Below are 27,221 nucleotides of genomic sequence, written 5' to 3' on the forward strand. Positions count from 1 at the left end.
CCGTTCCATAGGGGGACTGTCACCCAGGGTCTGGGAGGGTTAAGTCATTTAGGGGGACCACATTTCATTGGCATCTAGTGACCACTGCATGGAGTGCATAAGAAAGTCTTCCACTGACTCCTCTCTGTACAAGCTAGGGTAGTGCGAAAAGAAGGAGCCGGAGACCCCATTTGTCTTTGGGGATAAACGCAGATGTCTACACTCTCCCAAATGAAAAAATGACAGGGGGGTTCACGCATAAACAAGGCTGCTGTCGCAGATCATTTGACTTTTCAAATTAGGGTGGGAATTGGACATGTACAGCTGCGAGCAAGGTGGAAAAAAAGACAAAATAAATCATGATTCTGTGAGCATCTACAGATGAAATACAATTAAAGACATGGATGTTGACCTGGATGAACCCATCTGCTAAGATAATAAACATGGCCTTTACCTTGTCAGAGACTTTAGAAATGTGGTGTGGTGAGTAAGAACACATTTCATGCTGAAAATGCATGTTATGCACACTAATAGCATAAAGGGAAGCAGAAGTTTCCCAGCTGTGGGCCTGACAGCCCAACGATGCCCAAACCCGATTGGCCAAAGTACGGAGGGGACAGAACCTCTGATTCTACCGTTTTCACACTTTTGCCATTTCATTTTCTGAATTTCAATTTGAGGAAGCTGTATTGTATCACACAAAACATACAGTAAAAAAATTCTACATTTTGAATCCAAGGAAATTTTTAAAAGCAGAAATAGTTTATTATTTTTTAAAGCAAAAGGAAGGAGAGATGTCCAAAGGGCAAAAATAAAAAATAGATCCAACAACAATTGATTTATTATTATCTTTTTTGTTTTTCTTACCACCCCTCTCCATCCCACCCAGTAGGACTACAGGATTGACAGTTCAGTTACAGGGCAATTTATCAAAAATAAAATGAAACAGCATGGCGACAGAAAAACAGTCCTATCGTAAACCCAGGAAGTGAGGGGTGGCCGCGAGTAGTGAGTACCTAAAACAAATGTCAAGTGACTTCCTGTGGGAAACAGGAAGTGTGTAGGACGGTCACAAAGGAGGGGCTTTTGAATGTGGACTTTATATTGCACTCCCAAGAGAACCGGAACACCGAGGACAAACGAGAAAGGGCCAAAACAGATGAACCCCGAATCCCTGCTGATACTATGTACTGTACAAATCTGTCACACACCCACCCTGACCCAGGCTTAAAAGTGACTTAAAAAAAAAAAAAAGGTGGAAAAAGTAATATTACTGCATTTAGGTGGAACCATTGAGAGATCGTTTTGTGCAAATATATCCCAGCCCCCTGAACATTGAACCCCACACCCACAGACACACAATGCTCCCAAGCCCAGTTTCCTAGCTCCCATCAAATATGCAGGCATGAATATTCTGTGTGCCTGGTGGTTCATACAAGGGTATACAATTCATTGCCTAGGAGACACTGGACCAGTAATAATACAAAAAGAAAAAAAAAGTTCACTACAAACAATGAGGATATTACATATTTCTAGATGTTTTTACCATTGTTCAACTTGTTTATGCATTAAAAAAATCTATCCCATGATTGGACACTAGTAACAAAGCGGGACTTGTGTTAAAATGTTCACTCAGGGTTGGACACTTCTAACCTGGAGGTGGGCCTGTTGTGTGCTTTGACCACATTTAGCTGGTGAATCCACAAAGACCTGCCCTCACACTCCGTAATCGTGGCTCATTATCATAATTATAATCATAATTAATTGCATTTTCTTTCTTTCCCTCCCCAAGTTGCTGAGTAGCGGCCTACTGAATGCAGCAGGCGCCGTGGCCGTTGGTGTCTTTGAATCGGAGACGCATCTTGGGTCGGTATTTTTCGAGGTAAAGTAGCTGTTTGGAGTTGAAGGCTCCACGTCTCTTCCTGATAAGAGAAAACGGAGAAATTGTTGAGTAGTAGTAAGTCATGCAGACCGCTTCAGCCACAAGGAGATGGGGAAAAACAGTCTTACATTCCAACAGTGACCAAGGTGAGTTTCACATTGAACATATGCATGAGGTGAATTCCATTTGTGATACAAGAGAATTCCATGAAGTCCAATGCTTTTTTTTAATTGTTTTTTTTAACCATGTAAGGTGCAAGGAACATGCTGGAACTTACAGTCGTATAAACTGCACGGCATCCTCATACTTCATCCCGCATTCAATTAAGGCTAAGGCCACCAGAACAGGTGCTCTGTGAGACAGAGGGAGAGGGAGGGAGAGAGGGAGAAAAGAGAGAGAGGGAGAGGTGTTCATGTCAGTGCAGGTGATGAAGGGACTAATAGCAGCAATCACTGTAGGTAAGCTGTAGTCAAACAGCCAAGGTGTTTGAGTGTAATTCTTAGATGCAGTGGGGGAAATAAACAACAGTCAAGTAGTCCCCTGCAGCACTGAAGTACTACCAAGAGAAAGTGAAATGTATGTCACTTTTTAACCAATACCTTTCTCAAACTACAAAAAATGTCCTCACTAATGGCGATAAAAAAAAGACATCCTGAGCCTTTTCCGACATGGCGGATTAAGTAGAAGGCTCAACTGCATGGGCAGTAAATACCATTCCGGCGACAAGTACTTTGCACCCCAATTCAACATTGTGCTGTGCATTGCCAATAACTCTGTCCTCAATGGAGTAGTTGGGTGTTTGTGACAAAAATAAAGCGGCAAGAACCAGGATAAGGAAGCAGAGGTGGGGTAATAAAATATTCACCAACCAATAAACACTGAGACTGTGAAAGGGCCAGAAAGAAAGATTTCAGAAGAGTGCAGTCTCTACCGATGCTCCTCTACAATCCATTAGCGCACGTGTAATTGTTACACCTGAAATGTTGAGTGGCCAGGGAAAGAATCTGATTTAAATGAGAATGGAAAATGTTCCTGAAGACTGCAGCAATGTGCAAATCAGTATTTTCACATTTCAAGCCATAGCCAAAAACGGAGAGACAAACTGGGGGGGATGGGTCAGAGACAGAAAGAAAAAAAGTTCTCACAAGGAGTCCTGCATTGCTAAAATAAAAAAATAAACACATTAATAAATAAATAAACTAACGATGCAGACAAGCAGAAAGGACTGTTTATTTCATTCACAATCCCAGGGTGTCCAACCCGAGTTCCCACAGCCCGGTTATTAGCCTGACTCCAGCCTATACGGATAAGACGGTTACAGTAAAAAAATGTATTTTCATGCTCAACAGAGTGAACATTTCATGGCCGTAATGTTCTTTCTTTTGATATTCTTCCCTGAAGATTGGAGGAATCCCTCCCAGAAGACGGAGAGCGGTGCTTTCGGCGGTCTGACAGAAAACGCTCCGTTCGTTGGGTCTGGGTTCTGATGACACGGGTCCCGGAGGGGAACATGCAGTAACGTTGTTCAGTCGGCCTGGAGGACGCCGGTGATTAGGTGGCTTTGGCAGCAAACCACACTGAGCTCGGACAGTGCCGTACTTTCCCCAATATTCCCCTGCAGTCTCGGCTGCAATCTCACCATGAAATTGCTCTGGGTTATAAAATAATGTGCCTGTGCCCAGCTACCGAGAAACCGCTCCATTTCAGCCATTACAGACGGCCTACAATCTGGAGGAGGCAGAACGATTATTGTCCCCCAGTAACTGTGTAAGATATTCTTGTGTAAACAGACTGATAAATACTTCTTACAATCTGTACCAAAACTGCTACGTGAACACTGACACAGTACTTATAATCTAAGACATCCCTGACATCAAAACATTTGGGGCCCCTTTGTTGTTTACTTAAAGGGGCTGTTCACCCAAAAATGAAATTAAGGCATGTTTCCACTTTGCTGAAATTTGACAGGTTTTCTAACTGTATTCTGCAACTTGCCTTGGTAACATTTGTTTGCTGTATCTCACCGTTGGAGTTTGAAATATTACCAGTGATACACTGCTATAGACATGTTGTCTTCTGTGCAATCATAAATTTACTTTTTTCCTGAAATGATACCCCTTGTTAACTATAACAGTAGCCTATATAATTAATGTGCTTATACTGACTTTTATTGTTCTGGCTGGGGTCCAGGCTATTGGAGAAAACTTGTACAGTCTATTACAGGAGCTCTAAAAAGAGATTTTTAAAATCGGTTAATCGATTTAATGTCGGCAGTTAACCGAACCATTAAAATACTGAAAATGCCCATCCCTAAAAATGCCAGTGTCATAGTTTGTAGTTCTAACACCCGGAAGCGTGTTAGCATTTCTGAACCACGGGTTCCCTTTACAGAATTCCAATGTCATTTCTTTCCCCATAGGGCTTTCAATTTATGCAGCAAATAAGGCCTGTATTTAACATAAGACTAAGTGAGTGTCATGTTTTGTTCTACAAAATAAATTACACCCGGTAAGGTCTCATTCATCAATTTATAAGCGGTTGCGTGCTTTAACTTAAGTTAATTTAAACTACAACGCGCCAAGTCCCCACCATGCAAGGTTCATGCTAGTTCACCCGCACCGGACTTTGAATGGATACTACACAGTTGCCGTTGTTCGGGAGAAGTAAGTTCTCGGTGAAAAAGTGAACAAATTAAGCTCTGTGGATGTTTGTGAGTCACCGCGGTACTATATTTGGAAAGGGAGGTTGCTGTTGAACTTCAAAAGTGAATTTCTGTCTCTTTGAGGCCAGAAAGCAAGGTCTGATTCACCAGGGTGTTTAGAAAGCGTCTAGTGAAACATCCGGATGCACTTGGGGTAAGAGGAAACGTTAATTACATTTTTTGGAGAACTTTTGGAGAATTTCAAGTGCTGTCTGAAATAAGGACTATGCATGTGCATACATATAAAGAAGCATACATACAGATAACACTGCTGCTGAACACAGCCATACAAGCACTGCGCCTCATTGACTTGCCCACACATGTTAAACAGAAAAGACTGATGTGAGACTGTCTGGCAAGCGAGAGCCTACTTTTACACAACAAACCGAAACGGACACTTGGAAAGGCTGTGTGCATGGACTAGGCTGACGCATAACCGCATGAATAAGAGAACTGGTCGTCTTTCTCTGAGGGACAAGGTGGTGGAAATGGATGGGTGGGTGGTGTGAGGCGAGGCAGTTAAAGCTTGCGCCCGACGGTCCGGGTGGGCCTGAGGAGCGAGCTGCGCGAGGGGGCTGCGGGCGGGTCCACTCACCGGCCCAATCCCGCCACGCAGTGCACCGCGATGCAGCACCCCGGCTCTTCGCGGAACTTGGTCTTCAGCAAGTTCAGCCAATCGTCCACGATCTGCGTCGGAGGAGGGGCGCCGTCATCGAAGGGCCAGTCCTACGGAGAGAGAGAAGGAACAAAATGGTAAATTGCCATTTATATAGCACGTTTATCCAAAGTGCAGTACACAACTGATGCTTCTCATTCATACACACACTCACACACCAACAGCGATTGGCTGCCATGCAAGGCACCAAACAGCTCGACAGGAGCATTTTGGGGGTCAGGCATCTTGCTCAGGGACACTTCGACACACCCTGGGTGTCTCGAGGAACTGATTCGGCAACCCTCCGACTGCCCTCCGACTGCTCTTACGGCTCTTATTGGAAAGGACGGTATTAACGGGGGTAACTCCAGTCAGGCAAGCCAATCAGCATTATACCTGGTGAGTTTAGCACAGCTTATTCTCACTGCTTATTTTAAAAGCAGGATGATAAGACCAGGCTGCAGCAGGCCTAGGGTAACAGGGGAAGACACTGACTGTGCCATGACTGAAAAAGGACACATCGCTCTGCCATTTTAAAAGGAGCTCCTTGAATCCCAAATTCTGAGCACCAAGAGCTTCTCCAAACTGCCGCTCGAGGCTTGGTAATGCAAGATGCTCATTACGCATAAGTCAAGCCGTTATATTCATATTCGGCTCCAGGGAAAGAGATGGAGATGGAGATGGCATCAGTATGCAAGGCGGCTGACCCGCCTGAGACCACCTCCCAGACAGTAGCGAGGAAGAATCGCTCGCGTCTGTTATGAGAACGCTCATGCTTCCTCCGGGGCGGTGCCGTGAATGACAAAACACTGAGCTATAAGCGCTGCGTACAGGAGGACAATGACTAACAATACCGGCTGTACTCGCAGTTTTGATGCATCACCGGTGTGGCTAGGAAAAGACCGGTCGAAGCGCATTGCGCAAAATCACGCCTCTTATTAAATAGTTCACACCTTCCGTGCCTTTGCATAACAACCTTCTGCTTCACAATTTCGGTTATACTCTGTTCTGTAAAACTCCCCAAGCAGAATCTTAATGGAAATCTGAGAGGGTATGTACCTAACAGCTGCAGTATCAAACCCCTTGCACATAACATCTATATTTCAAATCTCCAGAAAATTCCCAGTCTGTCTCTGACCAGTGAAGCCCAATTAGCCCCTTTTGAATTCAGAATTAGGCTAATCCTTGCTGGGCAGTCACCGGCTCTTCCAGGAAAATACAAGCCCTCATATATTTTTATATCTTCCTTAAAATGTTGCTTGCCATGGTTAATCCCCAGCCCTGACCATCTGTAGTATGGGTCTAATACAGGGAGATTAAAGCCTATTCCACTTTAACAGCTGACATGGGCATGCAGTGGACAGATAACAAGCAGCAGGTACATACGCGTGACTGGACACATTTCAGACAACCTAAAAAATCTGCGCATGAGGCCCAGATAAGAGATAGAGAGAGTGAGAGAGCACAAGCAAAAAAGAAAGCAAGAGCGATATGGAGCAAGATGATTACTACAAAGCCTCTTTAACATTTCCTCAACATTTTAGCAGCACTACAACACTAAATAAAATAGCACTACAGGGTATGTGGCCCTCTTACATGGGAAGCAGTATATAGACATCTCTTAGTAGCACAAACCCGTTCCTGGTCATTCCCTCTTGTGTACCACAGCTGCCCACTCCTGGGCCTACACTGGGCAGAGAATTCAGAGAACACAATCCCATCTCTAATCTGCCACGGCCCACGACTAACACACACATTACGCACGCGGGCTAAAAAAAGCTACTCTGCAGCTGCCCAGGGTACGCGCTGTACGGCTACCTCCGTGAGAGTGTGGAGGCGAAAGCGGAAAGGTCGGAGGGACACTGCGTGCGTGATTCCGGGCAGGTCAGTTACAAAGAGCCAGCATTTACCAGCGCTTACCGGCTCTCACTTTCCCCCCGTGAGCCTGGCTGCTGGACCCGTGTCTGAGACGGCTGTAATTACACGTCGGTTCAGCGGGCGCCGGTGTGTACACAGTGGGGAAAGGTTTGCAGATCTGGCTCTGGGGCTCAGACACCCTCCCCCGCTGCGGGGTATGTTAATTCTGACCCGGCGAGCAGCGCGCCTGTCTGCTGCCACGGAGACGGACCGACCAAACGGGACAAAGGTCTGCCGCTGCAGACGGAGGCTGCCAGATCCCCCGGGCTCATGACTCAGCCCGGCCTGCCTCATTAACCTGCGCTGCGCGCCGTGTGTTTACATCAGAGCGCCGGTCACCGAACAAACCCAGCGCCTATTATCACACATTACATCCATAAGAGCACGGCCTGTACAAGAGAAGGGGGGGGAGGCTTCACGATTCAAAGGAACAGTACTGGTCTGCACCAGATATGAGCCAGGCCGGCGCAGTACGTAAATGTTAAATCGCGGATGTACGGTAAGCGGTCCGCGCTCCTTCACTCCTCTGCTGAGTGCTTTCTGCTCTGTCCTGAGCCGGCCCCACCCCAGAGTAAATATAACACCGGCTGTGCCACCGACGGCCCAAAGGGGAGGAGCAGAACAGAGACGGACGGGCTGGATGTTGCGGAGTGTTACTGTGTCTGTGTGAGTGTGTCTGTGTGAGTGTGTCTGTGTGAGTGTGTCTGTGTGAGTGTGTCTGTGTGAGTGTGTCTGTGTGAGTGTGTCTGTGTGAGTGTGTCTGTGTGAGTATATGCACGTGGAGGTTAACAGGGACGTAACATTTCCCAAATCGTCTCCTTGGGTGTGAGATTTAAGCTCTTCTCGCCGTGTGGACAGACAGCTGTGCACAGGCGCGCCGCTGTTTTATTTATCTGGGCCGGAAAACTCTTCCTGGCGTTTCAGTGTCCGCGAGGGAGCCAGGAGGGAGCCAGCTGAGGACACAGCGCCCAGGCCAGTGTGTGTGTGTGTGTGTGTGTGTTTCTGAGAGAGCGAGAGCGAGAGAGTGTGTGTGTGCGTGTGTGAGAGAGTGTGTGAGAGAGAGTCTGTCTGTCTCTGTCTGCGCGTGTGTCTGCGCGCGTGCGTCTGCGCGCGTGCGTCTGCGCGCGTGCGTCTGCGCGCGTGCGTCTGCGCGCGTGCGTCTGCGCGCGTGCGTCTGCGCGCGTGCGTCTGCGCGCGTGCGTCTGCGCGCGTGCGTCTGCGCGCGTGCGTCTGCGCGCGTGCGTCTGCGCGCGTGTGTCTGGGCCCCGGCACAGCGTCGGGCCTGTGTGAGCGTGCGTGGGGGAGGTGTGGTGCGGGCTGGGCTGAGGCGACTGGCCCGGTCGGAGTGCACGGAGTTCGCGCCGGGAAAGCCGACCGGCAGCGAGGCGAACGGCAGCCAGACAACAGGGGACACTGGGAATAAAGAGCCGCCACTGTCAGCGCTGGCTCGCCGAGAGGCCGGGCAGCGCTACGCACATCCAGCAGCACTAAAGCCGTGTGCTAATTAAAGAGCTCCTTTCCCACCCATCAGTGAAGAGCTCTAAAGCTCTTATAATTTGACAAGCTTTTGATTTTACTAAACCGGAAAAGTACTTAATTCCGCAGAACAAGCAGGCTCAATGTGACACTATGGTCGGCTATTGAAAAGAAGCAATCATTTACAGCTTTACACTGAGAAAACGGACCTTTCGGTAACAGGCTTAGATATTAGCCTAATGACTTGTTTATTTTCTCCACCGGATTGAGGTTCCTGGGGTTGAAAGCAAGAAGCTTGGGGTTATCTCAGAAGTAAGCGAGGGGTGAAAGGACGAGGGGTCTTACCAGGACCTGGATCCCTTCCTTCTCCACGGGTGCCTTGTCATAGGTGGCATCACATACCCGCACCAGCGTCTGGACCTCAAACTTCTTCAGCTCCTGAGAGACGGACAGACACAGGCCACAGCGTTAAAGCAAGCGCTAGCACAGAGAGCACTCTAATACTCACATGCAACTACAGAACAGGTCTGTAAGCATCCCACTATCATTATATCATTACATGACTGTCATGGAGACTAGTGAGCTAGTTTTTTATTTTTCCACCAACTGAACAATATAAAAAAACTATTAAATGTGGTCAATCAGGTAGCAAGAACAGAATGAAAAAGAAACACCGAGAACAAGATGGAGCCAAGTGTTTCAAACAAGGCTGAAATGTTCCCATTTTATCCTAAACTGAAGAAGTGAAGCAGAGCCGTTTTTTTAATCTGCATCCAAATGACATTTCTGCAGAACACCTCTAACAAGGAAGAGTCCTTGACACTAAATACAACTGGCGGGGGTGCAAACTATGGCCTACCACACACAGCGTACATTAAAAGTACCAATGTTAGCAACCTCAATGTTTTCAACTTCTTCAAATTCTAGCTCGACATGTGACTAGACAAGGGTAAATTATTCACAAAAACTGAACAAAATGGATAAACTACATGGTCAGAATCAGCTAGACATAGTGTAGTTTAGCCATGTCCAAGCATGTGTACAGAAAGGTAAGGTTGAGGGCCTACCTCAGTAAACTTGTTGAGAGTCGCGTTGGTGGGGTTGTGGGTAATGAGAAACCTCATGCACTCATAGACGATCTCCACAGCTGCTGGGCGGTTCATTTTGGCGAGAGGTCTTTAAAACAATTATAATAAAATAAGCTTACTTCTTTAAAAAAATAAAAAGGAGACTTTGGCTCAGATGTCAGCAAGGACGTTCTAGTACAATTTGGGCTTTAAAAAATATTTTTAAAAAAGGCGGGGGAGGGAGGCAAAGGCAACACGTCCTGACTAAAGGAGGGTTAAAAAAAAATAATACAATACTGGGGGGTAGGGAAGGGTATCTAGTCCAGAACGTTCCAGGGATTAAAAAAGAAAAAAAAAGGGAATCTATCCTTCAGTCATCCAAGTAATTGCAGCAGATTACCCCATTCAGGAGAGGTGTTCCGATTGGCTGACGAGCTTGGAAACCGGAGGAAGTCAGGTGACTGAATTTTCTTTTAATATCCCTGCACTGGGACAGGAAAGTTCTGGTCAAGGACTACGCGTGAACCCAGGGGGCAGCGGGAAAGAGCAGCTTTGGTCCCAGTGTGCTGGTTTTCAGGGGGGCTTCTGGGTAGCGTAGTCCAGTGGAGGGGTCCTGATGATTCACTTGTCCGCAGAGGCGAGGTGCTGTGCCTGGCAGAAGTCTCCGCTGACGTTCGCAAACGCCATAAATGTGCGGCCCAATTCAACACCGAAACACTGTAGAGGCCAGAGAGAGGGGGCGGCAGGTTAGAAATTAATCAAGAAAAACAGATAATTTCCATCTTAGAAAGAAAGTCTTGAAAACAAAGAGCTTTGGTTTCTGCTACACCGTAATCTGCAAACTAGGGTCAGGTGTCACTGTAGACAAACACTGTTCACTCCCAAATTTGCAGAGACAGTTGTCGTCTCCAAGCTGTGAAATATATGACCAGAGCTGCAAAACTGGAAAAAAGAAGAGGGTACAGTGGGCGGTACCAGGGGACCCACACCACTAACAATGAGCAACTGTAATCAGTCAGGTTGACATGAGAAAAGAAGCATATCAAACTGAAAATCATCAGATCAGACAGTCACCATTTCTGAGAACAACAACAGGCTGCCTTTCATGACCGCTACAGTACAGATATCAACAGTCACACATCCAAACTGCAACATTCCTCTTCAGCAACACAGGTCAGAGTATCAGATTTAAGTGAACCTCACCTTTTTCCATTCAGATTTTATGCAACTATAGTAAATGTTGCTGTAATAAGTTGAAACTTTTGCACAGGTTTCGTGGAAAATAAAAGTATCACTTGGTAAAATGCCACTCAAATTCTCAGAACAAAGTGTACGCTGTTGAGACTGAGCAGAGCCCACAGTGTTTTCCGTAAGTTCAGAAAGAGAACTGGTCTTAAGGGTGGTGGTGGTGGTGGTGGGGGGGGGGAAGCCTGGCGTAGAATGGAACGTGACCTCAGGCCGAGAACATCCAATTCTTTCGCCCACGTTGACCCCTTTCATACGGATTCCAGCACTCTCCAGCCACCTCCTGAAACAGCACTGGAAGGCCCACCGAAGCCAGGGGAGGTGGTGGCAGAAACAGGAGAATAAGTGTCAAAGAGGGTGCTTTTGCTGGGAGCTCGGGCCCCAGCTGGTTGAGAGGCGTTGGCTGCGGCTGAAACCGCGCTCTGTGTCTGATGTCCGGGGGACAGCGTGTGAAGTCCCAGGCGCGACTCCTTGTGCAGCGAGTTCGCGGGGCAGAGATTACGGTGAGGGCACGGCTTCAAAAGCCACCGGTTCTTTCACAGTCCCACGCAGTTCTACCCCGTGCGCCAACAGCCAACCAGACCTCAGCTCGCACCCTCACTGTCCTCACAAACACATGGCACTTTCTCAATGGGAAAAGGCTGAGGAAAAATGCACTTCAAAGCCCAATTACTGGCCGCACTGATCCCCAGTAGAAAAAGCGAGCTGTGATGCTGCAGGGAGCCACACACGCTCCATGTCCCACACCCACCATTCCCTGCTCCCTACAGGAAATTAAAGGCTGTTCCGACTCCACAGGGACTGGGGAATTCTCAGATAACCTCCGCTTTACGACCGGGTCCCAAGATGAGTCCCTCAGGCCTAGCACTTCCTAACATCGCTCTAGCCCAATCTTCTTCTTATTTCGCCTTTCTGACTCCCCATCATTCACACACTTATTCAGTCCCAGCTGTGATGGACAAACCGCCAGCAAGTGAATGTAGGCCCACCTCGAACAACCCGAAAACTGAACATTTGGGCAAAAGAACATTAAGAAATGGTAACTGTTCCGCAGTGGAAAATCTGTGTGCTAGCACAGAGCTAATGCGGCAACAATAGGAGGATTTGGTGAATTCCAAATGGATCATTATGGTCATGGGCTATTCCATGCCAAATCCAGGAGGCTGCACCACAGCACCTCTTGAAGTTCTGCATTTTTCTGTGTAAATAAAGATGAGAACACTGGAAAATGTGAGCTTAATTTTGTTTTGCCGGTAGAGCCATTTAAAGTTCGCCGGGCATCTCGATGAAAAACGCTTTGCAGCACAGTAAATAACTTTGTAAGAATTCATATTGGAAAACATGGACTTTTTTCCACAAGAGACAAAGTTTGAGGCATTTTTCTTCATGACACGTAATTTAAAAGGCGTATGTGGGGGAGTATGGAAATTTAAAGGACTTTTCCAGTGCATCATTGTCAACCAACACACAGAGAAGGAAATGTAAGAGAGCCTTCTGAAGTTGCATGGAATGGCCCTCATCTATCGAGAGGACATTTTGGTTCTTACGAGGCGCTGTGATGATCTGAATTGGCTGAAACAGCCTCATCAAAGGGGCTTCCCAAGCATTTTCACCCAAGGTTCCTCTGGGCCACTTCACGTTTTCTCCGGCATTAACCTCACCCGTCGCTTCTCCCGTTCACACGATACTGTACTAAACCAGCAGGGGGCAGAAAGAAGCGCGGGTTTCTTCCCCCTTGCTGGGAACTAATGCACTGAAGTGGAACTACAAAGAAAGGGAGAGCCCAGTACTAGGGAAGGGCCCGGAAGGCTCACGCAAGCACATCCTCTCGAGGCAAAGCAGGGGGTACGTTCCCCAGCCAGATGCTGACTACGCTAAACTGTCTCGCAAAACAAAGCAGATGCGCGGGCCTTCCGGGGGAAGCTGGAGCGGTTCTCAGAGCTGTGAAAGCAGCGCTGCGGTGGGGTTGTCAGAAGAGTTACAGATGCGTCATGAGCACAGTCTCGCGTGGTTAAAGGGCAGTTTGTTGCCCAGCTGCTTTCTGTGAACTTTTATGGTGGTGCCATAACTTCTCTTTAGTTTTTTGACACCTGCATACTTTTAATCCGAGAAGACTCGCATTAGACTTTTGTATGGGTGGGAATCAAGTCTTCAAGCAAGAGCCTCTTGAGATTCACTGTTGAGATTCATTGTTGAGATTCATTCAATTCTGGCAGACTGGCATACATTATGCACAATTGCCGATTCTGACAATGTTTTCAGAGTTTTCCGACTCGTGTTTTTCAAATGTGATATGAATGGAAGAAAGCAAGCAGATCACAGTGAAGGAAAAGAACATTGGTCAAAAAGTCACTCAGTAATTGCTGGTTAAACAAGGTGCTATCCATGATCGTTCCTCTGGAATTTACCCCAAGGAACTTTTTTTGTTTTCTTTTCAAACAACGAAGGTCATTTTCCCAGTTTTGGTTAACCTTTAACAGGCCTAGAGCTTAAAAGGGAAAATATTTTCCAATCTGCACAAAATTAATGAATGAATAAACAAACACTGGAAAAAAAGCCAATTTTCCTGACACAGTACCACCGTCAAAAGCATGTACAATAGTTATAAAAAAGTGAGTCATATAAAAGTCGCTGCCTGTGATCGTCTCTGCTCCACTTACTGGCAGAGCGAGCACTGTACTTGCGGAAGCTGAGTCAGACTTGTGCAATCTGGCAGGCCGCTGTCGCACTGCACACTACTTTCTGCTCTACTTTTCGAGTGACTCAAAGTGCACTGAACAGTATCCGCCGGGGCTGCAGAGGCCACGCCTGGCCCACTTTCGCGCATCGAGGAAAGGAGATCGCGCCGGCCCTGCCTCCAGACAAACTGGGCTAAAGGTGACTGCAGACCCGCTGTTGAAGTTTTCCCAGCCGGTTCCTTGACCCATTTCTCCGGCGTGTGTTCCAGCGTGGAGTCCAGAGAGGCCCTACAGCTTGCCCGCGGCTGGGTCTTACGAGCGAGTAAGAGGCAGGGTTCCTGCCGCGGATGGGGAGGGGGGGAGCACGAACGCAGAGACTACAGAACACCCCCCAACCCCGAAACAAGTACAAGTACAAGTCGGTAACATGATATCACCCTTTGCTGGCTGATTGTGACGACTGCTCCCAGAACAGGAATGCATTTCCATTTTAATTTCACCCATAGAAGCAGATAGGCGACATATGATTCAGGCAATGTTTACTTGTTAAATGGAAATTTTGTTTCATGCTTTCAGCCAATTTATCCTCTGATGACCCCCCAAGGCAGAAGCAGCTTGGAAACAGCCTATAGCGCTGCAACACTGGCCAAACATGAGTGGAAACTTTAAACTGCTTTGCACTCAAGATCCCATCAATATCATAAGACACAGGACGCCTCTCTGCTCACAAGAAAAACATTTAGACATTCAGCAGAGACCAGGAATTTGAATATAAAATTACATTTTCAATTACTTATATGGAAAATGAGGGGGGGGGGGGGGGGGGGGGGGAATTGGCGCAAACCATAGCTTTGTAAATACATAAATAAAATAGATTCAAAGTGTTCAGGGAGAAAGAGGCTCTCCTTAGGTAACCTTAAATATTTCAGAATCAGTATGACTCCCACAGCTTTTCATTGGCCAATAAACCCAATTCACTCAATCCATTCCTGAGTTTTATTGCCAAGTTGGGGACAAATCTAACATCGGACCAATTGGTATATCAGTTATGTTTTCATGAAAATAATAAACGAGCAAAAGAATAATACAATAAAATACATCCAAAGTTTACAGAGGATGAAATTCAATTTGAGTCAATATAAGGAAATGAAGGTATCAGCTGCTCACACCAGAGCTCCAGTAGAAATCACATTTTCTAAGCTGATGTGGTATTCAGGACAGGATTTCGCAGCTGACAAATGTGCCTCACTAATACGAATCCATTCCCAACCTTATGTACACAATAACACATACTGCAAGAGCAATAGGACAGTTTTACTCCAACTGAATGCTAAAGAGGTCTCAGAGAAAAAATAAAATTCATCATAGCTCATAGCTTAAAACAAAAACCTTGTGCCTTGTGGCTGAGGTACACGACGGAGACCCAGAAAGTTGGTGGTTGAAGCCCTGGTGTAGCCATGATAAGATCGCACAGTTGCCCCTAACAGCATTGCCACAGTTGGGGGAGAATGATTAGTCTAATGAACTGTAAGCTGCTTTGGATAACAAGTGTAACGAGAACTTTTGCAAACATTCCATTTCAAATAATCATTCACACAGTAAAATATAACAGAGAACTAGGCCTCAGTGAGAACCACACGGTTGTGTTTGAGTATGGGACTGAGGGGGTCCCGGACGGTGAGAGAGCGGAGGGAGCAGAGTGACGAAGCCAGCCTGAGCACGCTCCCTCCGGGTGGGCAGCGATTACAGCGATCCTTGGTCTGTGGAACAGCGAGTGCCATGCACGACAGATAAAAGCCTTGCCAGCTCTCCCTCCCTCCCTCCGTCTCTCCCCCACACCGGAGCAGGCCAGATCAAACAGGCACAGACTCCCTGCGGGGCGAGCCTGATCTGGAGTGTGAGGGCCAACAGGCGTTAGCAGTGCGCTGCGAGGAGGGCGTTCTGACCTGGCCCAAACGCAAAAGGCGCGCTTCCTGACCCTGCGGCGACGCTTTGCGGCCCGTTTCGTAGCAGAGATCACTTTTCCCTTTTTTCCCGCCTGGTTGCTTAAGTGTTTTATTGCCACCCGAGCGGGTCAGAGGGGTAATTATGTCGACGTCAACATTCTACCGTAAAGCTTTATGAAAATGAGTGGGAATTCATCGTTACAGTACGGTTGCGCTAAATTCTGCGCTTGTTGGAGAGAGAAGGCAAAGGCCTTGGGCGTGAGAAAATGTGATGCTTTGGGACCAGTGCTCACCGCATAGGGGTGGCTTCTCCCCCCCCAGAGCACATACAGCACCTGGCACCCTCACAGAGGCTCTCCCACTGCTCTGCTTCTACTGAAGGACCCTTCTCACACCTGGGGTAGATGAGGCCGTGTGTGTGGCAGGGTTACGGCCCCAGCAGTGAGGCAGGGTCTGCCTATTAAAAGCCAGCTGCAACATGTGCGTACGCAGGCACGGCCAATTGAATGGAGGACCTGACATCTGCACCTCTGAGAGGAGCAGAGTGACGACAAGCAGTTGCGGTCATGGTCAGAAAGCGTCTCCACACGTATTACTGCACAAAATACAGCCCCGACTCTCTGAACAGACGCACAACCTACACTCCTCCCCAAAGAAAACTGAACAAGGGATTATGCTGACCATTTTACTGATGGAGCATCACACTGCTAATTTGCTTTCACCTCCAGCATGTATAGCATGAGGAGTCTTCCTGATCGGGAAATCAGGCAGAAATCTGCATACAGCCTGCTTCTCTTCCGCTTTACATCTTTCGTAACCAAACACGGTTCAGACAACCGATCTGTAGGCGTAGTGGTTAAGGTACGTGAATGGAACCCACAAGGTCGGAGGTTCGATCCCCGGTGTAGACACTAAGGTCTGCACAGGCCCTTAACCCTGCATTGCTCCAGGGGAGGATTCAACTGTACGTCGCTCAGGATAAGAGCGTCTGCCAAATGCCATTAATGTAATGTAATGTAATGATCCTTCATGTACGTTGCATGTCACTCCCAGTCAGGGAACAGCTGCTGAAGGCCTCTCCAACAGCACCATTACCGAACGCAAGGACCCCCACCTCCAACACGTCAGGAACAGAATATACGACTTTTATTCGAGTCGCTAAAAGCACAGAACTTATTTTGAATCTGACAGTCAGGGGTGGGGTGGTTTTACTGTGAGAGGAGCAACCCCTCCCCCCCAACTGGCCTCTTCAAGAGGAAATCAGCAGCTAGTGGAGATTTCAGGAACAGTGTCCACCACAAGAGAAATGACGCAGAGGAACAGGCTTCAAGCTCGAGTTCCGCTCCACCACTGAATCGGCGGTGTGTACAGACACCGAGAAGGGTAATATGCTAATAATGTTAGCCACACGATCCCTCCTCCGTGCCGGGAAACAATAACACTCTCGTAGGGTTGCGTTTCCGTCAGCGACCTGGGCTCTCTGCCACGCAGCCTGTGTCGCCAGCACATTAGCGCTGCCCTGTAAATGGCCGTCTCCGGACGCACGGACATGCCTCGAGTAAGCCTCGCCAACAGGAGACAGCAACAGAGACCAGTGGGTTTGTATGTCTGTTTCACCTGCATATTGACAGACCAGTGCTCCGATCTTTGACAGCAGCGGTGACGGACACATCGGCCCCGAACATTCCGGATAATTCCGCAAAAAAAAAAAAAGAAAGAAAAAGAAAAAAGCAAAGGGCAGAATGTGGCTGCAGGTATTTTCCCCCGAAAGCTAAAAATAAATCCAGTTACAAAAGAATCCCCTGAAAATATGCCTGCAGCACCCTCCAGCACGTTCAGGGCCAGTCCCTCTGCATTCCAAAAGCCTTCGCAATGGTGTCTCTCAACCACATAACTTGTACGACTTGGACATTGCTCATTTTTATTTACACGTTACGATACTGACAGTGTATTCAGCAGTGAGAAAAGGTGTTCCGTTAACCAATACCCCCCCTTCTGCCAATCATCCCATTGAGCCACATTAGCATTAAACAGCTCACTAACTTCCTCTTCCCTCTTCAAAACGATCCGCTTCGAGAACAGTCAGTACCGATTGTTGTGACAGATGGACATGCCATGGAGATCAATGGCCTTTGATAAAGGGAAAAGGTGTTTTTTTTTTTTTTTTGGTCAAGTTTCAGGAGCTGTCAGTTGTTGGACAAACATACCAGGATAAATAGCACAATTCACTCAGCCGATTTCTCTGTTGCATGCGTCACCAATTCAGCATCAGCATCGAGTCGGTTCAATTTAACAGCGTGAGACCTCGTGCCAACAATTGTGTACTGTACAGAGGGAATGACATCACAAGACACACTCAGTATTTCTCTCATACAAGGTTGCAATCACTTCAACGTCAAAGCAGTTAAAGTTGTGATATTCAGAGTTTTTGGTGTGACTTTAAGGGGGTTCCTTGATACAAAACAATCACCAAATTAAGACAAACCATTTTATTGTTCAACTTCTCAACCTGTGAAATCACAGCAATCCTTTAGGAAGGAAAAAATCTTTTTCTGGTCTTCAAACTAAGGCAACAGCAACAGGTCCTCAATAGATATGCGTACCTACCTGTACCTAGCGCTGCAGTGAGTACTGGGGTCGCACATTATGAAACTGGTTCTTAAGAACATCGAAGTTTGCCATTTAAATTAATTTCCCTCCCCTTCTTGGCACATTGAAGCCACACATTTACAAGTCAAACCATTAACATCCCCAGGCTGTGCTGGCGATGAACAGATGTGTGTGTGCGTTTGGAGTTCAGAAGTCGGTTATCACACGGAACTAAAGGGGTCCTTTGTACGGAGAACTTATTTTCATAAATTTTCCTGCATAAACAGAAGAACAGAAACAGAAAACTCAGGAACACACTGATCTTCAGCCAGGTTTAGATGAAAGTACCAGCACCCTTTCTTTGAAAGAGAGAAAACACTTCTCACAATCTCACGGTGAGCTCCAGGGAAGAGATTCAGAGAAAAGCAATTCTGAGTAACTGAGTGAGCTCCAGGAAGGAGGGAAGAGCAGCTCCGAGTAACTGAGTGAGCCTCAGCGAAGAGCAGCTCTGAGTAACTGAGTGAGCCCCAGGGAGGAGAGGGAAGAGCAGCTCTGAGTAACTGAGTGAGCCCCAGGGAGGAGAGGGAAGAGCAGCTCTGAGTAACTGAGTGAGCGCCAGGGAGGAGAGGGAAGAGCAGCTCTGAGTAACTGAGTGAGCCCCAGGGAGGAGCAGCTCTGAGTAACTGAGTGAGCCCCAGCGAAGAGTAGCTCTGAGTAACTGAGTGAACTCCAGGGATCACATGCAAATGCAGCAGCTCTGTGTAACTCGGTGGACTCCAGTGCTGCTCAGTACGAGTGTAAAGACAGGACGTGGAGTGAGTAAATACTCCTGGACATGTGTGGGCTTGTTTCTCGTTTCCGGGCGGGGAGGCCCCAGCAGAGGGGAGTGGAGCAGGTGCTACAGAGCACTGCCAAGCTTCGGTCTGAAATGTGGTGACTCACCACCCAATCAAACGTGAGACAGCGAGAGACACGGAGAGAGAAAGAGAGTCGAAGAACAAGAAAGAGGTTAAGGTACACAGACTACTGAATTAGCCAGTTTTATGTTTCTGCTGCATTTGATTAAAGAGAGGACATGTCACTGTCAGCATCAAAGCCATGCGTTAACTTAATTCTTATAAATTACAGGTTGAGGTCAACCTGGTCATGTGAAAAACAAAAAGCCGTGTCCCCCTTTCCAATGACAGTATACACAGGCCATAAAAGGCACTTCTTAAAACTATGTGACAATATTTGTAAATATGGATCATTCCATGAATTAGGGGGTGTCCACTTCTATTTTGCTCAATGTGGTGTAAATGTTCTTTATATATTCAATAGAAAACATGCAAAACAATAGCCTTTGGCTATCTGGCTCTAACAAAAGGGAGGAGCTGGCACTTTTGGTCATTTTGTGGCCGGACAATACACCAAGTGGTGCAGATGTAGAAAGCGACAAAATATTGAAATACTGTAGGAGGCATAACTTTTATTCTAAACCGAATTACAAAAAACTAAATTATATATCATGATTTTAAATTAGACAGGAAATCATGCCAGCAAAGACGTTTTCCCGGTTATCCCTGCTTTAATGCCAAAGATTCGACAAACCCCAAGTTCGACAAACCCCAATTTCCACTCTGGACTGACTTTTTGGGTGCAAACCCCCCTTCCTTTTTTAATAGCCAATATCTCTAGAAGGACAAATCCAATGAGGCTAATGGAGGCTAATGGAGTGGTACACACCTCCTACACGTTTTTCACAGAATGACCCATATACATCTCAGAACACTTGAGAAGGGGATTTTTATTTCACTTCTAGGTGCAGGGCACTGCAGCTTAAGCAAGGCCCAAGGACGGAGAATACATAGCATAATTACAAGCAGTCAACTGCTGCATGTAGCCAAGACATTAGCCAGCTGTGACAACCAAAACATGGCCTGACTGAATAGAAATCTCTGGAAGTTGGTCTATTCTTCTGAAGCTACAAGAATTTTCTTTCAACAACGTGGGACTTCTTGCACACAATTTACATGCTCCACCGACTGGTCTAAGCTCCTGAGGTGACAGACCAATTATTGAGCAGTGCTTTCCGCACATGAGGAAAATGAACCACGCCCATAATAGGACAAGCAAGATAATGGGGTTAAGGTACCTCCCCTGTTCAGGAATGTGGCCTTCACCAAAATTTTAAAAGAATGATATTCATTTGAAAATAAAATATAACCAATCTAAACTCCTTGACCACTTCATCAGCTTTGAAAATGAATGTAGAAACTGTAATAAACAGCATTGTTTAAGAGCTGTCATTTTTCCTACAACATTAGGCCACTGGCCTAAAGCACCTAGCGAGTGGCAGTGACAGTGCATTAGGTCAATAATGCAGTGAAGGACTGCACTGAAGCGTCCCAGCTAATAACCAGTATGCGGGGACGTGTTGACCTTCTGCGGCTACGGCCCTGCCAGATCAGCTGCCCAAGCACAGCTCGGCCCTTTCTTAGAGAGATCCGGAATGTTCCGTCCCACAGAGCCGCTTTGCTTTGCGAGTCATCAGGAATGCCCCGGGCACACCTGATAAACATGGCTCCTATGTGTTAGCTGTAAACCCGTGCACTTTGATCCGGCTGGCACGCGGACACGCACGCACTGACTCACCCGCTCACATGCAGCTCCAACGCCACATGAAGGGGGTAGGGCCAGGGGCAGGAGGTGAAGAGGGGGCTCCCTCTAATAGCAGGGGGAGAAAACCGCGGGTAAGGCAGGTGTGTTCTTCCCGGCAGCCACGCAAGACGCCGCTGCTGCTAGCCGACATGGCTCCCGGAGAGCCTCTTTTCTTCCAGAGCAGAGGGAGCAGCGGTTTCTCTTTAAATATTTAACAGGCGGTGGGAAAGGGGGAGCCACGCTGAGGCCTGCTCCTGCCTGGTGTTTGCAGAGCCTGGAGGGGAGGGAGCTAGATATACGGCCTGTTAGCCTTATGGCTTATGGGCTGCACTCGGGCGCTGAGAGGAAAAGAATAACGGCTGTCAGCAGCTACATCAATGTCGTTCGATCCAAAACGCCACTGGACCGTAAAGCGGTTATAAATGTGTTTTGCCGGGCTTGTAAATGGTAAACCGAGGCGAAAAGGCTAAACTGCTGCGTGGGGCGAGGTGCCTCTCGAAGGGCAGGTTGGCACGTGATGTGAGCGGGGGATTCCAGCATGTTCCGGCTTTGATGGAGAGGGCCCCTGGCCTGCAGCCCAGTGCATAGGCACTGAATATCCTGACAATGGTGCCCTATGCGGGCTCCACACTTTCAGAGCAGACAGCGGGGCAGAAACGTCTAAAACGCATCCAGGCAGCGAGAGCTCGCTGGTTAAGACGGATTTATACACAGCAGTAACTGCATCAAAACAAATTCAGACCAAGAGCGTCTCGTCAGCTCCAAGGAAATTACATGGACGGTAGGAGATAATTACGAAGAGGCATAAATACACTGAGCTCACCTGGATGCCCCCATTACAGGTTGTCTTTTTAGTGTCATTATCCAGTCAGTTATGTATTCAGCAGATGTTATTCTAACCTAAGAAAAGTACCTTGGAAAGATACACAAACTATCACCGCAGGTGCATAACAACACTCACGAACACTAAATAAATATCAAGCGGGTAAAAGTGCTAACATAAAAGCATACACCCGTTATTACGTCACCATAATTGTACCCAGTAATGACGGATTATCCTAGCAAGCACAAGAGCTGAACACCGAGTTCCAAGAAATACGTATACCATGTTGTGACATTTGCTTGTCCTTTAACGATGCAAGTTGCCCCGTTTTCAATACAAGACTAAAAACATAGAAAGAAGTAACATTAACTCAGCTGTGCAGTGAACAAATGTTGAACAGAAGTTAAATGTTGATGTATAATCACGGCCCAGAAATAAATTGTCCTTCACACTAACTGAAGAACTTCTGGCGGCTTACATAGTAAGAACCTCTCTACCTAGAGGACCCTCACGTCTCATTAACCTGCAGTAACCCTGGAGGAAGGCTCAAGGTAGATCTACAATACGAGAACAGCAGTGACCATAAAATGAGGCTGTAGACAGAAACTGGGTCTGTCGCAGCCTAAGGGAACGTACCAGGCTTATTTCAAAAGAAAACATGACAGGCACGCACGGCAAAACATCTCTGAACCATGCAAATCAGCACTTAAAAGTCCTGAAATGTGTAATAAAAGATTTATAGGACAAATTATTTGCAGGCACGCTGTCTATTTGTAGTGACAGAAGACTAATGACTCGTTTAGTAGAGAGCAACAGACAGGGCATACATTAGACAGCAATTTGACAGAAGCATGAAAATGAACATCAAAATAACCTAAGAATGTAGCATGTAGAAGTTTTTAGCATGGATATTCACTTCTATGATATTCACTAGACACAACCTGGAGGTTGATTGTAACAGGTATTGTGTATACAGATAAATTATTTGACTATCTACCCACCTAAAATGGACACCTAGCTAGCAAACAAATTACAAAACTGAGGCCAGATTGCCCCACACCATCTTCCCACATAGCATTACTTGCCCCTTTTCAATCTTTGTGCTCTATGGACACCAAAGGTTTGCCAATCGTTCATGAGACTTGGTGCTGTGAATAGAGCCAAAGTATTGGCTGCATGCAAAACCGCTAGCCCTCCCTATGCTCTTAGTCATACATTTCACACAAACCACAAGGGCCAGGTCAGGAGGAGCAAGTCACAGAAACGGGCCAAGACGGTCATGACATCACCCTATGCGCAGGAAACGAAGACAAGCTCCAGCAATGGCAGGTGCCAACCCAAAGAAAAACAGGATGCATTCTGGTTATACTATAAAACCCCCTGGGGGCGTGAACAGGAAGTAGCATTTACCGATCGCGATAGCATTTCTCAGTTGGTTGTTGCCAAACTACTTTGAATATTGCCAGCCGGCAGCTATGCTCCGCTGCAGCGAGTACCTGGTAACAGGTTTCCAGGGAAAGAGTAAGGGCAGGTTAAGGGATTGTTATAGCATTTTTTTATTGAAAAAATCACATTTTACTTATTAGAAACCTATCACTACCACTTTGAACTGCTACTGGAATACACACAGCTTGTGTAAGATTAGCGAGCTGGCCAAATAGCAACCTTCACAACAGTTCAAGATTCCAGTCAAATTTTTTTTAGAATTGTTAACCAGTGCATAGCAGTCCTTTGCATGAGCAAGGATGCGCAATCTCGGCCTGGACATTCAATGTGGGCTTATCAATCGTGTCGATTTGTACATGCATGCTCACTTTCAGCATGCAAGCGAGACATCTGCAGCTCTTCCTCAAATAAAAAGGAAGCTGGCAGACATAGTGCAACACAGTCACAGATGACTGTCAAAGATATCAGCCTTTACTTCTGCTGAACTGACCCCAAGTCAGTAGCCAGAACAATGGATTTTAAACAACAAAAAAATGGTTGAGCTGCAAAGTCAGACATTGGTTTAGCAGCTAGAATTAAGAAACTGATATTCAAACAGTTGGACACACAAAACTGTCACACAGAGCCAAACTACATTTCAACTGCCAATGGCAGAGGGGGCAAGTAATATGAGAAAAAGACCAACTGCTGCTCATGTTTTGAAACATCTACAGCAATAACCAACTTTCTTTATACCACTATATTAAACACTCCCTGCAGCATCCATGTTATGTAGGCATGCAAAACGATAATAAAATGCATTTACAGCTCCAGTGCTTTATAAACAACCAGTTTACAGGCAAGTCATGGAATACAGCATTGGATTTACTGTTTTTTTCATTATAATTACTGTCTAAAGTGTCTATGCACTGCTGGTTTGAGCAAAGCTTAAGAAAACACATTAGAAATGATAGAACTAGCAAATAAGACTTTTTCCCTCAGTTTGAATTGCTGCATAAACCCCCATCACTGCAAAAGAGGCCTCTCAACAGTTAGTGCATGGGTCTATGTGCTATGTGTGTTTGTCAAATCTACTGACCTCCAGATGAACAAGTCTTGTTATCAAGCAAGAAGGAACACTGCGAAAACGACCAAACGCTCCCGGTGAAGTGTCACTTCCTCACCCCAGCACCGCTGATCTATTCAAATCAGACTCAAATTTAAAGAGTGGGAGTTTCCTATTCCCTGTACTTGGGTCGAATGGGTGGTGATGACACGTTGTGGCTCTCCCACGTTTCACACAGTAATGCGAACTCCCCAGAAAATAACATGATTGCCCTGGAAAAGTCGCAACTGGTGTTTTCACCAATCAAGGGGTACGGCTACGGCTTGGCCAGAGATCTATTTTCCTTGTTTCCTGCACCTTTCCCGTATTTGTAGACCGCGTGAAAAGCACGCTTTCACTCGTGTGTCGTTAACGTTAGTTTTGTGATTGTGCCGACGACACATTACATAGACCCTTGAGAAATCAATGCATATGTTAACACAACCAAGTTTACAAAAAATGATTTCCTGACAAATGTTGCTGATTTGATAACCTTCCGAGAGCTTGGCCGATCTTCACAGATCTAGGCCAATGCATCTTCCAAGATCTTAACACTACTGGTTCAAGCTAAGTTAGCTAACGTTAACTTACTGCATTCACTTAACATATCTAACAAACACCATCCGTTCATTCGCCAGTCCTGCGTGCAGCTGGAACTTAACGTATATATGCCAACAACTATATAACGTCAGTTGCCTGGTATAACCAATGTGTCGTTTCCTGAATGTACATTACTTGAACGACATGGCTTGTTTGCTAATAAGAACAGCAACGCTAGCTATCTGGCAAACGCATTTCTGGCTCTCACTAGTGGGGCGGATACCACCAACCAAATCATTCGATAGGCAGCCATCGCTATCTAGCTAGCGTTATATACGATAGACACATGATTCGGCATTAACGTTATCTTACCAGCAACCAAAGGCCCTCAGGCCGCTCATTTTGTTTTAACCCATTAGGAACATTACGTTGGGTATCGATACGCATTCACATTGCGCTAGTTAGCTAGCTAACGTTAGCTGAATCAAAGCCATGAAATTGTAAACTGCATGCAATAAAGATACAACGTTAACATTAGCTAGCCTCATTGTTTTTTTTAAATTTAGCCCGTTCGGTTCGGGCGATAACCAGCACAATTTGGTTAGCAAACGTTAATGTAACATTAGCTAACGTTCGATGTCCGCACGGAATGGCAGATGGTTATAACGTTAGCTAGCCAAGTATTTGCGCGTTAGCGTGCTAAAACTCGCTCATTTCCGACTAACTAATTCCGAGCGGATTGTCTAATTTACAGTTTAGCTATGATCAGCTCAAAAAGCCATCTAGCTAAAAACACATGTGTTCGCCTAGCTAACGTTAGCTCGGAGTTCCTGGCTTGCTGTAGCCAAGATACACAGCGATAGCTAACTAGCTAGCCTAGCTATTATTTTCTAAATTGCTCGGATTGGCCAACTAATTTGCCAGCACACACGACTTGGAAAAACGCTAACTAAACTCTGCTATCTTAACGTTTGCTAACCAACTGTAAGCGAGACATCTCTTAGCAAATACAAGTGAACATGAATATTTTTTAGGTAACGTTACGTTAGATGGCCAACGTTAGGTTTCTGACACACCGTCTCAGTATATGAACGTGGTGAGAGTGACCGGGTAGCTTCTAGCCAACAGTTACTTAGCCGGTAGCAAGAGGCAAATGGCTGCCGCCTTCCGTCGAATTATAACGTTGCCATAACGTTGCCTAAGATGGTCTCCTAACGTTATAGGTACATATTCGTCTTACTTTCCAAGCGAATGCTAACTGGATTAGCCAAATTACAAGTCAGTAGCTAGCAACCGACCTTCTCCTTGAAGAGACAGTTTAAACTAGTTCGCTACGATATGTTTTCAGAAACTGTCACAAATTATTCGACAAGAATATCAAAGTAGGTATGCGCTAGCTGTACTACTTACAAAGAGCAGGCAGTACATTGAAATCCCGTGACAATCCCGGAGAAAGTGGATGGTACTATAACCGCGGCTTACTCTCTTTTTTTGTTCCTCTCGACTGTAAATTCTCGAGTGGATTGGGAGGAGTCAGTGGGACTATGCGTCATACGTCAACCTCTCGCGTCACTGCCACGCAAGATGGTCCGTGTAGACGCGATATGCTGAAACTATTCAATACTATTGGGACACAGTATATGCAGTGGAATAGGTGGAAATGATTAAGAAAGTCTGTCTGTTAAATTTATTGTGACGTTATGCTTGAATTTTCGAATTCAAAAATACATAAACACAAAATACATGTTCCGTCGTTAAAGACTAAGCAAACTTAGCATTTTGGTTATGTACGTATCTCCGAAGCGGTGGACCTCAAGGGAACCACAGTGCCATCAAAGTCGTACTTGTTTGCTGCGTTATTTATATGTCGACTTCATGTCTTCTTCTACCGTTGGTTTGGGTGGCGGCGTCGTTAAACGAGTTGGAACTCGGTGATTCTACTTTGGGATTTGACTCCCTCTTGTGGAATATTGCAATTACTCTACACTGTTGACGACACAAGTACAATTGTAAAAAAACAACAACAACAACAACAACATAATTAACAATAATAGAACCATAACAATAATCATTTTAATAACAATCATTATTATTATCATTATTATTATTATTATTATTATTATTATTATTATTATTATCAGTGGTGTTGCTGTTGTTTTTCGCTTGATTGTGGTTAATGTATTTGAAGTAGATAATCGACACATTTCCCTTTAAGTACAAAATACTTGATTTATTCATTTATTTATGTTGAAACTCACAATATTCAGACCGAGACCATTATAATTCAAACACAAATTTGCCATTTTTCACAGGCTTCATTAACAAAATGTTCATTGATTTCATACTAAATATGAGCGTAGACTAAGCTTAAAGAAGTACCACAGATTGTTTTATGACTGCAGTCTTGATATGCCATTAGGATAATGAAGGCATATTATATTTTACAGTGTACAGTGTGTAATGGAACAGTGATATAATTATAAGTGTATTAATAAAGTGAAGCTGAACCTGGCTAACACAACTGCACAATTTTCAAAATGCTCAGCCCTCCCT

At 46.0% G+C, this 27,221-nt stretch overlaps 1 protein-coding gene across 2 annotated transcripts; it reads right to left on the bottom strand.

Annotated features, from left to right (window-relative positions):
- Positions 1-719: 719 nt before the first annotated feature.
- Positions 720-26,236, bottom strand: ptp4a2b (protein tyrosine phosphatase 4A2b). 2 transcript variants are annotated; one of them, XM_061254519.1, is made up of 7 exons: positions 26,079-26,236; positions 10,078-10,394; positions 9,678-9,786; positions 8,956-9,048; positions 5,158-5,288; positions 2,139-2,213; positions 720-1,901 (listed from the first exon to the last, which is right to left on the bottom strand). In XM_061254519.1, exons 2-7 carry the CDS (start codon positions 10,080-10,082, stop codon positions 1,787-1,789), a joined length of 528 nt encoding a protein of 175 aa, XP_061110503.1. In that variant the 5' UTR covers positions 10,083-10,394; positions 26,079-26,236; the 3' UTR covers positions 720-1,786. The 2 variants fall into 2 exon arrangements, with proteins under 2 accessions (XP_061110503.1, XP_061110504.1); XM_061254520.1 differs by lacking the exon at positions 26,079-26,236 and adding an exon at positions 24,123-24,204.
- Between the last annotated feature and the right edge of the window lie 985 nt (positions 26,237-27,221).

Source organism: Conger conger, chromosome 9, assembly GCF_963514075.1.
Source record: "Conger conger chromosome 9, fConCon1.1, whole genome shotgun sequence".
In the NCBI taxonomy this organism is placed as follows: domain Eukaryota; kingdom Metazoa; phylum Chordata; class Actinopteri; order Anguilliformes; family Congridae; genus Conger; species Conger conger.